Source organism: Amphibalanus amphitrite, unplaced genomic scaffold (assembly GCF_019059575.1).
Source record: "Amphibalanus amphitrite isolate SeventyFive unplaced genomic scaffold, NRLGWU_Aamphi_draft 000301F_arrow, whole genome shotgun sequence".
NCBI classification, from domain to species: domain Eukaryota; kingdom Metazoa; phylum Arthropoda; class Thecostraca; order Balanomorpha; family Balanidae; genus Amphibalanus; species Amphibalanus amphitrite.
The window spans coordinates 114,327-135,441 of NW_024881796.1; the positions used below are offsets into that span (position 1 = coordinate 114,327).

The window sequence follows — 21,115 nt, forward strand, 5'->3', positions numbered from 1 at the left end:
CCCCGACCCGCGCCGGCCGCCAGATGAGTGTGATAGTGGGCTGAGGTCGGACGGCAGCCCGGGAGGACGTGAAGACACGCACACAAAGGTCACAGACAACACAGCAAAGCAGTGGCGAGTCTGCCCAACGTGTTACTGAGTTTGTCATCTGGCTGTTTTAGTCTGGTAGCTACTCAATACCAGAATGCTGCACTCGGTCAGCCCATGTCTGCTCCTGACCTACCCTCCCTTCATGCATCCCTCAGCTGGCGCCCTCTCTAGTGCCGAACCAGCTGACTGGCCCAGTTTCCAGCTGAGCCGGGGAGCGTGTGTCGAGGTCCCGTCGGCGGCGACGGTTGCCGATTCGGGTCCGTCGGCCGACGCGGACCGACGACGGGCCTTCCGTGGCAGTGTGCAGCAGCTCACTGCTGGCTCGACTCTGCCGATAGCCGCTATGAATGAATGTGCGCTGGATGCCGCCGATTGGATCTGAGCCGTGATTGGCCGGCGCCGACTGACCTCCGTCGCTGATTGGTCGAGCGTGACGTAACGGCGCGGCTCGGCGCGGCGGCGGCGGCACCGGCCGGCCAGCCGCTACAGCAGCTCGCCGTGTTGAGTAATGTACAGGTGCAACTGGCGTGAGCAGCACGCCGCAGCCGTCCGCAGAGCGAGAGCGCGCGCGTGCGACCCTGTTGTATGAGCCCGTGCAGTGGTCCGGTGTCGGCGGGCCGGGCGCGCAGTGGCACACGCGGTGGCCTCCCAGCTGAGAGCGCGCGCCGAGGGCGGCCCGATGTTGCAGGCCATGGAGAGCTCGGAGATCCAGCAGGTGAGGGGCGCAGCTGCGCGCGGCGGCCGGCCGACCGGCGGAGGCGGCGGCCGGCCCTCGCACACGACACCGTGCGTGTCGACCCTGTGAGGATAGGGATCGGACGTGCGCGTTCTGTCACCTAGAGTGGCATGCAATTGGTCATTTTTGTATTGTAAATTACATCGAGTGCGTGCTTGAATAATGATTAGTTACAGGTTATACATATCACCTGCTCATCGGTAACATTTATTATGTGGAAGTGCATGGCAGAATGTCACTTAATGCCACCATTCACATTAATTTAGTAGATAAAGTTTTATTATCATTCCTTAGCTACTAAGCTGAATGTGAAGCAATAACCATCAAATTGAATTGAGGATATGCTTCCTAGGGCAAGGGCAATTATGTCTCTAGATAGCTGCGGGACGCCCCATACCAAAAACTATTCCGACATTTCTAATGCGTCTGGTTACAAAAGGCACAACGCTCTTTAGAAACCCTTCAAAATACTCGTCCCTTTCTCCTTCCAGTTGTCATCCCATCCTGCCCTGTCATCCCAACAAAACACCTGCAATTTCGCTCGGACACTAATATGATGGCGAGCAGCGGTGGCGGGTCGCGCCCTCGGCCGATTGAGTGGCAGCCAACCGGCCGGACCGCCACTAATAGCCGGCCCGGCACGTGCCCGGTATAATGCGGCGGCCGCAGAAGCCGGCGAGCGCGAGCGGCGCACAATTATCGCCCCGGTGTGGGCTGCAGCCGCCCATTCAGGTAGCACTGTGCACCTGCCGTGGACGGTATCCGGCTGTCTGTGCTAGTGGCGAGCCCGGGTATGCACCTCGGCTCGCAGCTGGGCTGCTGTCTGCATGTCTGAAGTCTGGATCTCGGCATTAAAGAGAAGGTCTGGTCGTGGTCTGGTCATTCCTGGTCTGTACGTGGGACGTCGCTCGGGCTCTTCACCTGCTGAGGACAGTTTATCGGCATTGCAGTCTAATTTGAACCGGATGGTGCGGCACTCCTCTTTGGTCTCGACTAACTAAGCGGGAGACTCGGCGATCGGACCTTTCTCACAGTGAGTATGCCAGCATCCCCGTCACCTAAAGACGTCTCGCGATACGAGAAGAGCATACATGCGCCGTTTCTGTCTGCAAAGCGGACAAAAAGTCGGTCCAGTCATTAGGGGATCGAGGGAGCCGGAGCCATTGCGGACCGATATATAAATTTGTTTACCCATTTGTTTGTATAATCAGATCTCATTAGTGCGGTTGAAAGGGCCGCCGTGGACCGCGGCGCCGATGGCGGCCGCGCGGCCCGAGTGCGACTGCCGCTCGGCGGACGCTATTTATTCGCCCGCTCGAGATAAGCGCTCAATTAATTGTCGGCCGCGGTGTCGCCTGCACAGAATGCTGAGAGCGTCCGTCTCGGCGTCACCGCGATCGGTTGCAGCGACTGCCAATACACAAACATCCCTCCACCGGGCTCGGAGGACACCACTGAGGTCAGCAAACAGGCAGCTCACGTTGATCATTGGGGTAAAGACACGGAAATTCTCTTGTGCATTAATCAGATAAAAATGTTTTTAAACGGTATTGATAGAATAGTCATACCATATCGTATTAGTTTTACGCAAATAAGATAGAATAATATTCTTAGAAATTTAGTGCTGTACTTGCGAGATAAGACTCATCACAATACCGCGTACTGTAGGTAACAAAAAAGTGAGGCACAAAAGTGTATGTAAAAAGTATAAAGGTGTGTGTATGTGTGTGAATGGTTACTCATTCTAAACAACGGCATTTTTCTCCTCATTTATTAACACATTTTATCATCAGCAAATGACCTCATTAATAATCTAGGAATGATAATAGGAAATAAGCGTGCTAGCCAAGCAGTCTGAATTGCAAGCAGCTTCGAGCAGCAGCAGAAAACGAACATGTCTGGGTAGACGCTAGAAAAGCAGTTTTTACCGGAAGTGCGGCCTGCGATCAATGTAATTGGCCATCGTACTGTCAAAATATGGCTGCTATAGAATAGCAAAAAAGTAGGGAATTAGTAAGCAACATATACATACCTACAAAGACATTCTGAAGCTGTTGTTTTGATAAACTGTGTGCAATGCTTATTCTAACTATGAACGAATCAGCAGAGTAAAGCATACTTTGTTGTTTTGATATAGGTACCGATAAATGTGACAGACTCGCCGGCATTTGTCATTTTCAGAGGAGGGGACAGGGGCATGAACATAAATCAACGCTTACAGATTCCAAAGTGCCTAGAATATGCGATGTGGTCAGTTACATCATGACAAGAGTATGCGTTCACAATCGCTCTTTTAATTTACGATAATTAATAATGACACGAAACAATAGTGACAAGAGCGTCATTACTTTTTACCATAAATGCTGGTGTCGTAAGCCACCGTTGATGCGTCATGCATCAGATTAAATCAATGTGTTTGATCAATGTTCGCCTGTCAGTAGCCTTGTCGACAAGACACAGTTTCAAAAGTGTATATGTCGGCGGGACATCAAAGATTTTCATGATCCGACTGGTCCTATCTATAGGCTTTCAATGATGATGGCCAGCACTCGTCTGAGAGTAATCCTCTTACCTGGTTCCTCGATCGCGCTGCATCGTGGCCATCCCTCTGAGTGACGGCGCCAGCCCGCTGCAGGCCTCATCACTTTAGCGGCCACTAAATGAAAAGCGTAAATTAGTAGACGGCTCGGTTGTGGCTCAGATCCCGTTCCAGTTCGGCTCTCTGCGCCCACCCATACGCGGTCCTGGGGGCGCAGTCGAGGCGCCGGGCGCCGGGCCGCGGGCCGCGGGCGCCGTCTGCGGCCGCGCGGTGCGTGGATGGCCGTAGCCGGGTCGGAATTACAGCTGACTTTATAGACTCGGCGTGGGGCCGCCGTGCCGAGGGGTGTGTGAATGTCTGTCTGTGGGTGCCTCTGCGTCCGTCCCGAGACGTTAATTGTGCGAGCTGTGAACTTAAAGTCACTGTTAATGGCCAGTGTGAATAACGCCCATTGTTGTGACTTTGTCATGTGCGTGCTAGGTAGAAATGGCTGCGCTATGCGTTTGTTATTCTTCGGGAAAGTTTGATAGTTGTACTTGAATTACTAATATGATGCATAGGTACTCTTTGCACAGTACATACCATTAAATTATTAATCATGTGTTAATTGATTCAGAATTGTTATTTACGTTAAGAGCATTAACAACTACGTCTTGAGATTTATGTTTTGCCAACAGGAACCCTGCCAAAAAACTGTTCAGTTGTATTACTGGTGAGAATGCAAAAATGGCATAATCAATTAGCGTACAAACACAAAAGTTGCAAAAGCTGCGCTAGCAAATACATCTTACTCATCCATGTGAAATAGTACGCGATATTTTAGATTAAAATCAGCTAACGCGTAGCACTGTTATTAGTGTGCACTTAAAACGCTTTTGCCTGGCCTTATAAGCTGCAGCAAAAGCTTTTAACGAACCATAAATTTACATAAAAGAAGCGAAGATGATGTGTGAATGATATCACAAGTAAATAGGTATGGTTTGAATAATCTCAGGCGTGATTTCTGCCATGTATAGATAAATGAATCGCATGAATACCATTCAGTGTATTCCCATCGGTGGCTACATTGTCAGCTTTGTCTACTGCTCAGTGGTGTTGAATGTAGTAATCAATCTGGCATGCAGTAGCACCGAAATTCTCCAGCAGCGGTCGTTTCACTTCAGCTCCAGTGCAATGCACCATCGTCCAGCATGCAATAAAGTGTCAGCGAGCGCGCACAATAGCCGGCCATCGTCAGCGAAAGGCTTTCGTTGCATACCGAATGGCTCATTCAGCAGGATTTCGGTGCTGGCTGACCGGAGACAGTTGGGTGAATGTCGTCCGCCACGCTGAGACAATACCGCCCCCGCCGCCGCTGCCGCCGCCGCCGCCGCCGCCGCCCCCGCCGCCGCCCCCACCCGGCCGACTGTCACCGAGTGGCCGCCGCTGTACCGCGGTAATTTGGTGCGCGCACATATTTGCATACATGAACATATTTTTTGTTTTAGGCCGGCATCTGAGTGCCCGTTATAAATGCGCCGCTTCATAATGAAATATGAGTGACAAAGAAATTGCTGGGTGCCCGGAGACAAGCGGCACGCGCCGGCTTTCATAGGCGCCGAGAACAATGGCCTCCTACTGCAAGTCAGAGTAGAGCATTAATAACAGTCACTAACGCGCTATCATGAGCCGCGACAGCCGCACAAACAAAGCAAATTGCCAACACCGTCGGGCGCTTTGCGTGAAATTCCGAGCAAAAAGTCAGGCTTGCGCCTGAGTGACCTGGGCAGGCATCATATATTTGTGGAGCTGAGACCCCTTTACCTAAATCTGCACCTCTGGGCACTCCCGGTGAGGGAGCGCCTTGCCATTTTGATCCGAACAGGCTGAGATCCGACGCCGTAGCACTCCTGCGATATCCGTCCGAGGTGTATAAGTGCACTGCCAAAATTGGAAGAGAACATTTGCAGGTAACAAATGAGCCAATCCCATTTTGGGTAATTCGACACGTCACATAGAGTGTTGGACGTGCTCTATGATGGATAGACGACACGAGCCGGCAGCAAACGCAGCCCGCCTGATGTCATTTTTAGATAGTGGAGAGCTATGGCATTTACTGTGCTCTTTACGTGGCATCTGCTATGGAAATGCCTGTTTGAGTGGTAGGAGAGGGTAATTGTAATGTAATGCTTTGATCGGTTAATTGTTAGCTGTAAGGTTAAAGGGACCCTCCCACCTTCAAAAAAGTTAATGAATTGGCATGAAAGTGATGTCGCTCGGTTCAGAAAGAGCGAAAACGAATATCTACCAAATTTCATCGAAAAATATTCACCGGTTTTCAAGATATTAGACTTTTACTTTTGTTTACTTTTTGGGATCTCCGCTGTTCCTAGCGACTTTATTTGAAAGTGCGGCATTTGTTGCGCGCAAAGCAGCATATACCACCGCGTGCTACCAAACGTTTTAGTAAAAGATTTAAAAATCGTTAGATCTCCGCTGACGTCACAAATTCTAAGGGGGCATACCAATGCATTAGCCCCTTAGAATCCGAAAACTGCAAGTTTGAAATTCCATATCTCCGAATTAAAGCATTTTTCGATGTTGTGAGTGCCCAAACCGGTATTTTCAGGCCATGGCCACCAATTTGGCTATCTCAACTCAAAACTAATGTTAAGGTGGGAGGGTCCCTTTAACAGGTCACTGTAAGCTTGCTTTTAGTCCTCATGTGATAGCATATGTTGTAATGTAATTAAAAATATGCAAGTTTAATTGTCGCCGTCATTTCTCTTTTTTTGTAACTTGGCTGAACATGTGCCTACGTACAAGTTGGACGAAATCAGACTAGTAAAAGAAAGTTAGCTGATGCTCTTTGGCAGATGATTACCTGTTGTACTCCATCGTTTCTATGTTCTCGGTGCTGTCGTGACAAGCAGTTGCAGTTTTTGTAAAAACCGGTATCACAGAACCACATTCCTTTGTCAAAAGAAATAAATGACACTTGTTGAAATGTACTCAGTCAGTCCAACGAGCCTCCTTAGCTATTGTTCCGAATGAGACGAAACAACTTGCATCTCAATTCAACAGCCCGTAGTAAAACGTAGTTTTTTTTTCGGTTTTTGCTGTGCCATATAAAAGTCGCATTTCTTACTGCTCTGACCTCAGAGTAGAAAGAATTTGATGCATGTTATTGTAGCCACAAAGTCCGTGATAGAGTAGGCGGTCCTTCTTTTGCCCCTGAAATGAGGCTATCAGGCCATCAAAGTGGCTTCAATCCATTCAATAAATATTGCAACCACTTTTAACCACCATTTCTTCTCTTATCAAGAAACAAAAGGTTGTCAATGGAGAAAGTCAGAGCTCTATGTTATGGACTTTTTTTGATGACGTCATTTTCTGGCAAAAAAAAAAGATATAGACAAGATTAACAACACCTTCTTAGCCTAGCCCTATTGCACTCATACACTGTATGCTGGAATATATACCTAACTATTGGAATTAATTTTGACTGACTGCACAATCAAACCCCTCGTAAAATGCAATTTTAATGCATTCAAATTGAATGAGCAAGAATGAGACAAGCGAGAGAGATTACTAGAGTTAAGAAGAAGGGTGAGATAGAGAGAGAGAGAGAGAGAGAGAGAGAGAGGAGAGAGAGAGAGAGAGAGAGAGAGAGAGAGAGAAAGAGAGAGAGAGAGAGAGAGAGAGAAAGAGAGAGAGAGAGAGAGAGAGAGAGAGAGAGAGAGAGAGAGAGAGAGAGAGAGAGAGAGAGGACATGTTTATACCAATCAGTACTTCACCTATTTTATCGCTCACTGTCTATTCACCGGTCAAAAAGGGTGCTTCTGAAAAACATAACATCTGAGATGTTGTAATTCACTGAGCTTCCATGGACAGAGACACCACAAGATTTCGTTAATTTTGTACATATGCAGTGATCATCAAACGGCCAGTGCCGTGTAACCGTGAACTTGAGCTTCGACAGAGCCAGGCCAGTGTGCAGGGATGACCCCAGGCAGTGCCATCAAAGCCCTAGCCAATGGAGCCGCGCCACAGGGCAAATAGTCTGCATTCGCCGTCTCACTGGAATTCCGTGTTTATTGAGGCATCGGTTACGAGGGCCATTCTGTGAGCCATGAAAACATTCAGCCAGGACAGGCTGCATGCCAGCCAGGCAGAGACCTATCGTGCGGGTCCAGACACGGCGGCTCCGGCCCCGAGCGGCTCCGTCACCCGGGCCCTCTGGCGTCCCAGCGGCTCCGCCACTCATGGGGCAGCATTCCAGCGCTGCCATATCACTCCCATGGACCTCACGAGCCTATCTGTTTGCTCTCGGCTAATCCTGAATGATTGGGAGCAATAGCAGCAGTACTGTTACGGTTGCCCAAGTGATGCCGGCCAATGTATGACTAGAGCGGTAAATGCCATCTCAATAACGTGGTGAAATTAACTGCTAGAAAACATTGAGCTTATGGGACCATTGGTTAGAAGGGTCTGCCTCAATGTTCTAGTACTATTAGGAGCATTGCTCGAGTCACACTGAAGACAGAATGTATGGCGCTATTCACGCCAGTATCACATTGGTTGCAGCATGAGGAATGCGAATTCAGATGCAGTGCTGTCATTGTAAAACTATCCTTAATTTGCATGTTAAGTGATAACCAATTTCATTTTCAATCTTCGCTTCCAAATTTTAATGGATGGAAGGTTATCTCATTTATTTTAATGATGTGGTGAAAGAGATGCATGCTTATATTATTCAGTGTTGATACCTTTCACATATGTATTATGAGCAGTCATTCCAAAAGGTATCATGAACTGCATGGGCATTGCAACCGACTAATGTACATAGGTACGTTGGGTGCACATTCATTGCACAACCCTTGGCATGACCCAGAAAAACAGCACCAAATAACTACTAGGTTAAGCTGCAGTTGGCCTTGCGTAACTTTTTATACTCGCCTCCATGTAACATGCGCCAATAGTGCACATGCTGCCCAGTGTTCATTGCATCAAACGGACCAGCTGTACTCAAGTTCCGCTCTGAGATTGTGCGTGGGCCTTGGTTCTAGGCCGAGTGGTCTTCCGAGTCCCAATGAAGACGTCAGGCAGAGCCCGCGACCGTAGAACTATGGCGTTTCTAAGGTGTGAAGATACCTATTCATGGGGGACTCTGGCAATTAACCATCTGACATAAAGCCAGCTTTGTTTTAGCTCCGCCAGTAAAGGTGGCACAAATAGCTAATGGTTATCGTCCCTCAAGATTATCCTGTCGCACACTTGAAATACGGGATATCTTCAAACGCTGCTCCGCGAAGGGGCTGGACCGGAAGATAAATATTCGGACACGCGCCACACCGACAGCTCGGAGTGCACGGCGGCCACGACCGGCCGGACAGAGAGCCAAACCTCTCAGGTTCCCCCGAGAGACGGGACCCTAACTCGGCCGACACCGGTTGCGACACAGCTCAACACCTCGTGCGTGCCCTGAGAACGGCACCGATAAAGTGGTAGCCTAACCATTTACACGAGCAAGTGCGCGAATAACCGTCACAGAGGGCAGTGATCAATTCGCAATCTGATGCAGATTAGAGCGGAAGATAGATGTCGGGCTCACTCACGTGCGCTCGCAACTCGATTACGGCTTCATTGTCGACGGCCTATTTGCACAGGCCGCTCGTTCAGCTCGTCTTGGCTTGTCTCTTCTCATCCATCTCCTAACACCGTCGAGTTACTTCTACTCTCCAGTGTCACCCATTGAGTCTTGTGTCTTGCATCTTGCCTTATCTGTTGTCGCTGGGTATCCGTCTACCCGTATTTCGTTCGTCTCTGTGTCTTATTTTACCAACCGCCTCCCGTATCGAAATCGATTAGCCCCTCTTGTCTCTTAGGCGTCTCCCGTCTCTCGTCTCCGTCTCTCTCCGTCTCCCGTCTCCCGCCTTCCGTCTCCCGTCTCCCGTCTCCCGTCTCCCGTCTCCCGTCTCCCGTCTCCCGTCTCCCGTCTCTCTCTCTCTCTCTCTCTCTCTCTCTCTCTCTCTCTCTCTCTCTCTCTCTCTCTCTCTCTCTCTCTCTCTCTCTCTCTCTCTCTCTCTCACTCTCTCTCTCTCTCTCTCTCTCTCTCTATCTCTCTCGCTCTCTCTCTCTTTCTCTCTCTCTCTCTCTCGTCTCTTGTCTCTCGTCTCCCGTCTCCCATATCGCGTCTCTCGACTCTCGTCTCTCGTCTATCATCCCTCGTCTCTCGTCTCCCGTCTCCCGTCTCCCGTCTCCCGTCTCTCGTCTCCCGTCTCCCGTCACCCGTCTCACGTCCATCACCTCTCGTCTCTCGTCTCTCAGCTCTGTCGGCTGACCAAGTGTCGGTATGGCGTGTGCCGCTGCACGTCCCTCGCTAGCCGCCCGGCCCTGTGAAATCGCGCCTGTTCTGGCCATATTTCACCACCGGCCGGCGGTACCATGGTCCCATTACTTTTTATTGTCGGTCGGATTTGATTACTGGGCGATTTGGCCGTCCCGGTGGCCCGCGGCAGCTGGCCGCCGAGTGGCTCGGCGAGCTCCGGGGCCAGGGGTCACCGGCCATCTGCATAAATCCCACCGAACTCGGCCCCTGATAACACGAAAGGGGCTGATGATCTTCGTGATGAAGTGTGGCCACGGCGGGAACAATTTTTCAGCTTTATATATTCTTAATGTGACTGGCCAGAGGGCCGATAGAGACGACGGGGTGTCGGTACTTGCGCGTCCATGATTTATGCAAGACCGTGGGTCGCCGACATAGCGCGCGACCAAACAAAAGCCCTAATGGCCCGTTCCCAGTACGCTGCCCCGTCTGACGGTGTCAAGATCCCCACTAGGGACCGCAGGGGAGCCGATATCCCGGGATAGTGCAGAGTTAGCACCTCTGCCCTCGCGTGCGCCGCGGTGAATTTTGTGTTTGTGCATGACTAGCTTCCAAAATGATGCTGTGATCAGCGGGTAAACGCGAGAGTTCGATGAAGTTCAAGGAAACATTGCAGGGTGTGCCCGACTAGCGCGGCAGGAATTCGGTGCTCTACAGGATTGGCTACAGGCCCGCTGCTCGTCGACTTTATAGGAAGAATATGCAATGCAAATTTATTCAAATGGTGATGACCGATTTCCCGACTAACTTCACCTTCAATCCGGCTCGGGCATGTCAGAATACGCAAATTGTACATCATGTGTGCTGCGCTGGGTCGGACATTAGCCCGGCCGATTAGAGCTCGCCTGTCCACGAGCCACTGAGGAGAGCGGCGCGTTTCGAAACTGCCAGTCTGCATCTTGTACAGGCTGTTCGTCTTTAACGTGTCCGGGCTGGCTTTGTCGTTTGCCAGAAAAACCGTCTTACAGCGCATTAAGCCCTCGCGAGCCGTGTAGCAAAAAGGCCGGACACTGGCTGTTGGGCGCGCGGCGGTTTATTTTGACCAGCGGCACGCGTGTGTGGCCCGTGCCCGCCATGGCACACCTCTCGACACGACAACATGTCAGACAGAAAGACAAATATTTTGTCTGCGCTCGCCGAGGAGCGTCGTCGGCGGGTCGCGACCGGCGCCCCACATCAGCGGCCGTGTGCCCGAGAATGTGACGGGTCCGACCGCGCCCTAACAGGATTACCGGCGCCGACACAGCGCGGCGAATCCGTCTGAAGGGTCGGGTCAGAGCGGCGACGGCGGCGGCAGCGGAAGATGCGGGTGCGGCACGAGCTGCAACGCGCCACCACCGCCGCCGCGCAGACTGCAATGATTAATAGCGCGTCCAGTTGGCGGCTGGCGTTTTTCCTGTGGGTTTTTGCCGCGGCGCCGGGCGCCGGGGTCGACTGGGCAGGCCAGGGAGGGGACGGCTGGTATGGCCGGCGCGCCACCCGTTATTACTGTCCACCTGCTATGTACTGACAACAGCGGGCGGTGGCCCCGCGCCTCTGACCGCTCCGACGGACACTTATGGCTACTCACAAATGGGAATGCTGATTATTGAAAGGCCAATGGGCACCTTTACGGTCAATTTCCTAAAACAGCTGCTGCCCATGTTGTTTTCACTTATTTACCTATGCACGGAATTTGGACAGCTGAAAATTTGTTTGTTAAAGCAAAGTGTTTACTGCATGGCTCGAGGTACGATTATATGTGCTAGGGAGGAGCAGCCCTGGCATAATTTGCATCTTGGAAAGCTCCATTAGCTCAGAGATTTAAACACTGAGATGCATTGGAAAGAATACCCAGAGTCTTGAATATGCAATGCGAGAGGGCTGAATGGGCGGGAGTGGAAGGCTGCATGAATGTTAGATGCCTACAACTATTTTCTGAATGAATTATTTCCATTCACAAACATAATAGTCGTTCTAAAAATGTAGGTAATGATTCTGGCATATTACACCAATCCAAAGTTCAGAATTACTACTCGATCGAAATGTGAAACGGATGTTGATTTCAAAGAGATTGTCTGAAACCGACACTGGCAATGCTGAAGCTTCTATCGGCTCACTGGGTACCGCCGTTGGCCTCACATTTGTCTGTGTCACGGTGCAGTCCTGTCACAGAGTCTGACGCCTTCAACAATCACCCTGGCTGCACACAGAATATCCAACTATGCCGGATTCGCTCAAATTCGGCGTGCTGATCAGTCACTGGTGCCGACTTTCTCAAAGCGGTGTCACCAGCCACAAACTCATGTCCATCGATTATGCACATCCGAGCAAATGCACGTTCCTCGGCTTCTTTATCAAAACTCTCGCACTTCGGAAACCACTCAAGGAAGAATGGCATCGATGTAAATCTTGAATTTCATTTCCTCGGATTTCATTCTGCCGGTTTTTGCGCCGTCACGTATTGCGCAACTTTGTAGCACGATCCAGGGTCGCATGGACTCTCCTGAGCGGCAGAAAGAGCCCCTCGCTCGGCGCGCCGATAGAGAATGTCCCCTGGGAGGCCAGGTTCGGTCGGGACGACAGATGCCGGCACTTTCGAGGAAGGCACGGAGGCGATCGCCTCATGTAAATGCGCCGCGTTCGGCACCATCTTAGAGCCCACCAGCCTGTGTTGAGTGGCCGCTATCGGGCAGACCACAGTTGCTGCTCATGCTTGTGACCTAATATGCTATAATTATCCATTGCGAAATAATCTAAAACAGAAAACTGGTTTGGACATTGCTGAATGGGCCCTGTCAAATGCATGGTTAATGCATGAGAACAACAAATGCTCCTGCCAGAAGGATTGCATTAACACATTATTGCGCTCTTTTGAATGTTCAGTCATCAGTTGGCAAACACTGTTATAGACTATATCACCCGCCATTGTGAAGCTTGCCCCATGTTCCAGCACACGGGCCATTCCGGTAAATGGCTCGCGTGGTGCCGAGTCGTGCGCCGGTTTTCGGACACTGCCTTTGATGTCGTCGCTGCCGGTCGGCCCATGTCCGGCCGGCCACTGTGGCATGTTGTGACGCTTCTGACGGCTGTCTCTGTCTGTCGGCAGGTCTGGCACGACATCGATAACGTACTACAGAAGAGCGGGCACTCGCTCTACATGCCCCCAACGGCAGAGTACGAGTTCCCGGCGGCGGCGGCGGCGGCAGCAGCGGCGGCCGGGGCAGGGACGGGGGCGGGGGCGGCCACGCCGGAGCTGGCCGAGTCGCGACTAGCGGCTCACGTGCCGCCCGGAGCGTATCCGCCCGGCTGCGGGCCCCCGCCGCCACACTCGGCGACTCACCCGGCCGCACACACTGCCTCAGAGTTTCCCGGCTACCCTTCACCGCTGAGTCAGCAGCACCAGCACCAGCACCAACACCAGCACCAACAACAGCAACAGCAGCAGCAGCAGCAACAGCAGCAGCAGCAGCAGCAGCAGCAGCAGCAGCAGCAGCAGCAGCAGCAACAACAACAGCAGCAGCAGCAGCAGCAGCAGCACTACATGGCTCACATGGCCGTCACCAGTTCTGAGAGCTCTTACGACCCTGCCGGCCGGCCGGCAGAGTCCTTCTACTCAGCTGCGCATAAAGGCGTAGTGCCCTACTCCCCAGCACCGGTAAAGGACGAGTACTCGGTCGTCAAGTCCGAGGGTCCGCTTTGTCCCACCTACGGCGACCTGAAGCACGAGGCTGCTGCTGCGGCGGCGGCGGCCGCGGCCGGCTACTACTGCTCGGCGGCGGCGGGCTACTCAGAGGCCGAGACAGCCGCCATGTACCCGATGAACAGCCGCCAGTACTACGCCGAGGCCGGCTACGACCAGACCATGGCCCAGTCGCAGCTGACCATCGAGGCCACGGCCACGTTCCAGTACCGCGAGTGGTACCGGTACAGCGTCAACAACAACCTGGGGTGTCACGCGCCGGTCGACCCGAGCGGCTACGCGCTGCCCGGCGGCCTGGTCAACGGCGGCTACCCGCACTTCATGGCCGGCGCAGGCGGCGGCGGCCCCGTGCCGCTGCCCGGCACCACTGTCCCGGCCAAACCGCGCCGGCGCCGGCCGCGCGCAAAACGGAAGGTGGTCATCCACACGTGCACCCACCCCGGCTGCACCAAGACCTACATCAAATCGTCCCACCTGAAGGCGCACCTGCGGACGCACACGGGGGAGAAGCCGTACCAGTGCACGTGGAAGGGCTGCGGCTGGAAGTTCGCCCGCTCGGACGAGCTGACGCGTCACTACCGCAAGCACACGGGCGACCGGCCGTTCCAGTGCCGGCTGTGCGAGCGGGCGTTCTCGCGGTCGGACCACCTGGCGCTGCACATGAAGCGTCACCTCGTGGTGTGAGGCGGCCCCAGCGGCCGCCCCCGCCCCCACCCCTCTCAATCTGTGATCCAGCCGAGCACCTGATGACGGGAGAGCCTTCAAATGATCTCCATCGGTCGGTACGAGCCAGTTGTGGCCATGGCACGGTCCTCGCCGTGCGGCGCGCCGAGCAATATCACGCGGGATACAGACGTGCCAATTCGCGAGACGAGAGAAAGGCAATACGCTATGATGAGAGCCTGTTGTGCAGGAGATTGGTTTCCGTGTAATTGTATTTAAGACAGAAGATGGTAGTCTTAGAAATACTCTGTCGAAGCCACTGCGGGTTTCAAGCTACCTAGCTGAATTGATAGTGATATTTGCCGATGCGCGCGCATGTGAGTTTGTTGTAAATAGAAACATTATTTTGATATTGAGTGTAGCGTTTGTTGTGTTTTAGATATTTTAAAAATACATCTTCATTGGAAGCTCACACACGTATTTTTCTGTCTTCACATCCTGTCTTCTCAACCAGCATGAAATTCGTAATGATAGTTTTAGGGCCCCAAAAACTAGTCGTCTCTTGATTAATGACACATTGTATCAGTTAGTCGTATTTGACACTTCAATGCCATTAAATTCGTTTGACAAGTGGTTAGATTATTAGGACACAAGTCGAACCGAGGGTCAGCCACACTCTCCCGACCGGTAATTAAAGCGTTGATAGGTGGTCACAGAGTCACTGGCAGTGAACACCGATTACCGTAGGCCTCGCTGGTTCGTCATTAATTTCAGTCGGCGTCACCAGCTCTTATTAGGCTCCGCATGGACGACTATGTGACGAGTGCCACTGCCAGAGCACTAGAGAGAGTGGCATTGTGAACGCTAGTGACCGCATTATTTAGGAACAATGTGTATTAACATGCTACCCGAATTATTTGGTGATTTTAACGAGTTTAAGTTACATTTCAATGACGGTATGTATGTATAAGGTACCGAGGACTAATTCGTCTGATAGGTGTAACGCAATTAATAGTTAGTACTGTTCTTACCCTTTTCCGATACTTTTCAGATGCGAGAATACACGATATAAGTTAACTTGGCAGCCGCGCACCAAACGTGGCATTAGAAAACGCCCAGGCTTGTACTCGCCAGCGTAGGCATTTCTTTTCTTTTCGCACGTCACACTGGAGACTGCATTCAGGAACAAGAGAGTAACACAGGGATCAATACAGGGTGATCGAGGACGAAGCTGCTAGGCAGGGCACAAGTTTCTGGCGGTCTCTTGCTAGCGGCTAGCGGCTTGGGGGTGTTATCAACTGGCGGCCTGTGGATAGCGGCCTGTGGCTAGTGGCTATAAGTATAGCGGCTAGAGAGGGTCTAATGACCAGCGGCCTGTGGGTGGCGACTGTCTGTCTGTGTCCAGCGGCAAGCAGCTATATGTCTGTGACTGCGGACCCGTGACTGACGACTGACTGGCAGCCATCAGGGACTGCTGGCTACATTTGATAAGCCGCTCGCCCGCTGTTGCTCACTCGCTACAGCTATCGCTTGCTCTTGCCTCACTGTGCCACCGTCGTCGACATAATCACCAAACAGCGGTTTATCGGTTTTGTCGGCCATGTGTCACTGTCCCTCCCGCAGACTCGGGCTGCAAGAGGCCGTCGAAAAATCGCATTAGCAATTTTATTGGCGCCCTGTTAGCGGGGCGGCGTCGGTGCGCGCACATGTGCGCACAGGCACGCCGGTGGCTCGGTAATTACGTGAGCGTGAGTGCTCATCAGGGCCTTGTTTCGGCACTGCCATTACCGGCCGGGCCGTCCCGATACTATCGGTCTATCGGCTCAATCCGTTGTGTACAAAAGCAGCGCCGACCAGTGTAATGGGTGCTGGGCAAATGTGTTTTTAATTAGTGCCAAATAGTGTGGCAAATGGGGCTCGCGCTGGACGTATCAGGCCATCAGCGGTGCCGCCTCCACACTCGGCCCGCCTGTCACACGTATGGTTAAATGCCATGATTAGGAGAAAACGCGGCCAAATTGAGCCCTCAGACGGTGCACGATTGTAGGGACGCGGGCCCAGCGCTCTGCATAGTTTGACATGCTTTACAGGTCTGCAATTTCATAATTAGATGAGCACGCCTACGGTGCAGTAAAGCTATAATTTAATGTTACTTTGTTCGTTTGTGATGAGCACGGATTTTCTGGCCGTTTATTCTGTAGCTTATGTGTCAAATCACCGCATAACCATCGCGTTTCTAGACGTAATCATGTTCATGAATTACCTCAAAGTTTTGTTTGAAATTAGCATATAATGTAAATGTTCACTGTTATTGCACATTTAATCACCATTTACGCTACAGCACTGCTGTAAAACAGAGCACGGAATCTCTGAAATGTGCCGGATGACACCCGCGGGCGATGAACGTCATCTCACCTCTGTCGAGTTTTAGTAAAGAACCCGTCATGTTACCAAGTATCTGGCGGTGGTTTGCTCGGCTGTCGTGACTGCTGAATGCTGTTGTGTCAGACTGTGTGGGTTTCTCGGTGTTTCCCATTAACCAAGCTGTGCAGTCGGCGGCGCCCTTCGATGGCGGTGATATCAGTACCGGTCTGCCGTCGCCTCTGTATCGTGGTCGTACCGCCCGACCGGAGGTGCAGGAATGTGGAACTCCTGGCAACAAGGTGAATCGTTCTTTAGTAAACAAATTGGCAGAGACTGCACAGAAACATCAGAAACACCAGGTGAGTAATAAATTTGCTGAGGCAACATGCTTCCTTGCAGGCTATTGAAGGCTGCATCAATATATGTATATTTTTGGTCAATACAACATAACATCGATTGTTTAGAAAAAAAACGTTTAAAAACACAGGGTACTCACTCAAGCTTTGCCTTTTCTCGGTCGAAAATGAAGTAGGTATATGTTAACATAAATGCGATAGTTTTATTATATGGGTAAGAGATAATAAGAATAATTAAGAAGGCGTATTCATCTTGCAATACTGAATGGCTTGCGGGACCGCAATAACTCTCCTCGAAAAAGCGAATCCTTGCCAACGCTTTCAACACTTCGAGTGCAGAGGCTGATCTCGTTATATCTAGCACAGTTTCTAAGTGAGTTCTCTGCAGGCCCAGTTCTTGCCGACCGGTCAGCGTTCTCATTGACCCCGGAACCGTCCCTGCAGACAGGACTGGCCCATCGACAGCCGATCCGGGGACCGGCAGAGCACTCCTTCTGGCCTGACCTCGACCCCAGCGCCCCCCGGTCGGTCCGCCGCGCCGCTCAGAGCCCAGTTCGCGGAACTGCAGGCCGCGCGGTGCGGCGGCATGCGAGTGAAGTGCGCCTGATCCGGTGATCCGCACGCACCCGGCTGCCGCCTGTCAGCCGGCCACGAGCTATCGGACCACTCGCCACCGGACCCCGATCCCCGTGAAAGCCGCTGATCCCCCGACAGGCTCCGGTGCGGGCTGTGCGCGGTAGCTGCTGCACAAAGCCAAACCAGTCATCGCCATTTTCCGCTGAATTTTGAGTATCCGCAGTTCCAGAGTGCATGCAATGATTTAGGACTCATTTCTGTGTCACATTATGATAAAGCAAGATTGGAGACGAAAAGTTGTATGGGAGATAGCAGAAAGCAATCAGAGAACAATTTGTTAACCAAATTCAGATTTGGATTAAAGTTTCATGTATGAATATTAACCCTCGCCCTGGCAGGGCATTTTTCATAACACGGCCTGGCAGGGGGGGGGGGTCGATGCGACCCCCCCCCCGCGATTGGCTCCTATGGCACCTAGAAACACCAAATTTGGTAGGTAGGTGGGCCCCCGGAGTTCTCGCCCCTGTGCAAATTTGGTTGCTCTAGGTCAATATTTAGGGGGGTTTTGGGGGGTATAAATGTAAAAATTTCGCTAAAAACAGGTCAAAAGTTTTCGCTTATAACTTTTGATCTAATTAACCCGCGCACCGACGGGGGGCGGATATCCGCCTCCCCTGAGGTTTTTCGCAAATAGCGGGAAAACTGCGGCGCGTAGCGCCGCGAAATTTGGTACGACTATTCTCTCATCAATTTTACACATGGTGTGCAAGTTTGAACCTCCTAACTTTTAAGGTCAGGTCACCAGGTCACTTTAAATGACCCAACCTCAAGTCACTTTTTTGCAACTTTGTCACCGTGCCAGAGCTGCAGTAGATGTCGGAGGCCTTTGAAAGTCGCAGGATGTTATTAGGTCATTAGTAGCTACAATGTGTATATCTCGGAATTTTGATATCGGTGACTTAAGGTCAGGTCAATTTCTCGACCTCCCCATTATAAGTCAATGGGGGAAAAATCAACTCCCTGTTTTTACCACTAAAACGGGTCGGAATGGCCCCATAAACCATACATGACCTCATATACGATCAACCTTCACTACCTTGAGGTCTGTTTTGCTGTTGGGCAGCTGTAAGGTCATGTGACGTCATCAAAGGTCACCAGCGGTTTTTGACAATAACTCCGTACAGGAACAAGATAAAGCCGCGCAGATGGTCTCATTGTGTTCAGCTCGTCAAGGCGCATCGAATGGTATACATGATGACCTCGAGGTCACGTGACCTGAGGCCAACCTTTGACCTTGACCTTTCGAGGTCAACATATATATCATTCGATGCGGATTGACGAGAGGATCACGATGCTACCCTTAGTTTGTTCCTATATTGACTAGTTCGAAAGTTATTCGAGAAAATTCACTCCATACCTAGCGCCGCCATTTTGACTTTTTTGACCCCTGTGACGTCATCTTTGACCTGACCTGAAAATGACCTTTGTAAAAATTGTAGACCTTGTCCGTGCGTATCCCTTGCCTTTTACCGCTTGTCGCTATCTTGCTTCGTTCTCGAGATCTCAGGGGGGCGGTCATTTGACGGGAGGGGGCGGTCATCCGCCCCCCCGTCGGTGCGAAGTTGGCGCAGACCCCCGTCGGTGAGCGGGTTAAGATAGAGCAAAAAGAAAAGCACCAGTGAACTCAGGACGTCAAGGTGCGTCGAATGATATACTTTTTAGCTTGCTTAAGTGTACTTGAAGTTTTTCTTAATTTTTAAGTAAACTTTAATTAATCAATTAAGTTCACGTTACCCAAATTGCATCATACCGCATATCATTCGATTCGGCTGATCACCAGGAACACAATGACACCATTTTCTTAAGCTGTAGCGTCATTATGTGCCAAGTTATTGGCAAAAACGTCATTTGACCTCAGTTGACCTCATTTGACCTGACCCATGGATAAGTACACCAAACAAAGGAGCACCAAGTGACCTGCTGTTAAGTACTGTGGTTTCAAAGCACAAAAGTGATAGAACGAAGTAGATATCTCCAGTATTTTCCGAATTTAGTATTTTCCCATAGGCTTAACATTACGACGTAATGACCTCTAACTGACCTCAGGTCAGTGACCTCAAAAAACCCGATTTATATGTTATACAACTCGGAGAACTTAGCACACCCTGAAAGTTTGAAGGAAATCAGTCCAAAACTGTGAGCTGGACAGGTGCAAAAAGAAAATTGAAATTTGACCATGACCTTGTACCGGTTTTTCTGACCTGGTGACCTGACCCAAGGTCACCCGGACCTGAAATTTTCAGGTCATATTTAAAAAAGGTTGCCCTATAGGCTATGCCAAATTTGGCGGCGCTGTCCGCCGCCGTTTTTACGCTATCTTTGAAAAACCTTAGGGGGGTCGCATCGACCCCCCCTGCCAGGGCGAGGGTTAACACAATAACTAGGCGTTGCATACAAATAGAAAGCACTTGCATGTTCGATCGTGTACCTGCATCGAGATATAGTTCTTCAAACCATAATTAGTGCTGCTTGTATTTTCATCTCCTGGTTCACACCTCGCCCGATTGATATGCAGGGAATGGCGCCAGCGTACATACGCCTGACTGCGAATTCCAGCCTTCTTTCGGCGCGCTCCGGTTTTTGTTGCAGCATTCCGGCCTCGCGACGCGTTGCGTGCCACGGAACAATTACCATCGGCCCAATGGGCAGTGTAACGCTATCCGGCGTATGGCGGCAGTCGGCCGTCGGAGCCGGCTCCGGCGGCCCGTCGGGCGCGCGGCGGCGCCTTTGTGATTGGCACCTGGGTCGGGCGGGGGGGCGGGGGGCGTGGGCGGTCAATTAATGGAGCTAATGCGTCCGAGACGGGGCCAGAGTCGAGACTGACGCGGCCGGCGAGCGCTGCTAATCACCCAGAGGCACGCGCCGGCCAGAGCCGACCGGCACACCGCCAGACCACTCCTGCAGGCAACAATTACTTTTACTAGCTCCAGTAATTGATAGCTAGTTTATAAGTGCTCAGCAGAAATTACATGAGCGGCGGGTATTAGTGTGGCATGGCGAGCATTAGTGCATGCCCGCTCCGTGGCTGCTATGACACTGGCGCCACGGTTCTGCGGAGTGGCGTGATCGCTTCGTCTCTGAAGGCTTGGTCAAGTTTATAGAATTCCTCTCTGACAAGCCCAGATCCATTAGAACACAAATAGCGGCCAGCTATTGGCAGTAATGTTTCTATTTAAATTAGCGATCGGACACTGGCCGGTCGAGTGTCTATTCGGGATTCCGCGCGGGTGCCATATGCACCACGCAACGGCGCCGTATCCTTGAACTGGATGATAATCTCTCGCCGCCGGTCACAATCGTCATGTTTGAAGGCGCCGGCGCACACTGGTCGGAAACGCCCTCACGAGAGGCCACGGGCGATTCCGGAGTTTCGGATTATTTTTTATATAGATCGATTTGAAATTGATCAAATTATTATACTTAGGCCAAAAAAACTAATCCGGGTGACCAAAAATAGCTGTAATCAGCCCACGAAGATTGGGTATCCCAGAACTCGGAAACTGACGCGGAGCAAGAGGTTCCTGAGCCGGATATTCAGAGTCTTATTGCTGATAGACACCAAATTGAAATCCCACATATTATGCATCAAAATGTTCGTTATGAAGTTGCCGACTGGTCAGTGCAAATTTTTTTGTATACTTTTTCCCTAACTAAGATGTACTATAGCTTTTTTATGAAG

General features: G+C 51.3%; 1 protein-coding gene across 1 annotated transcript; it reads left to right on the top strand.

Moving 5' to 3' along the window:
• Positions 1-566: 566 nt before the first annotated feature.
• On the top strand, positions 567-14,552 carry LOC122387864 (Krueppel-like factor luna). Its single transcript, XM_043378445.1, has 2 exons — positions 567-805; positions 12,824-14,552. Exons 1-2 carry the CDS (start codon positions 770-772, stop codon positions 14,099-14,101), a joined length of 1,314 nt encoding a protein of 437 aa, XP_043234380.1. The 5' UTR covers positions 567-769; the 3' UTR covers positions 14,102-14,552.
• Positions 14,553-21,115: the final 6,563 nt, after the last annotated feature.

Coding starts and splice junctions, on each gene's coding strand:
- LOC122387864 (XM_043378445.1), top strand. CDS start 770: ATGTTGCAGGCCATGGAGAGCTCGGAGATCCAGCAG. Junction 806..12,823: donor AGAGCTCGGAGATCCAGCAG/GTGAGGGGCGCA, acceptor GTCTGTCGGCAG/GTCTGGCACGACATCGATAA.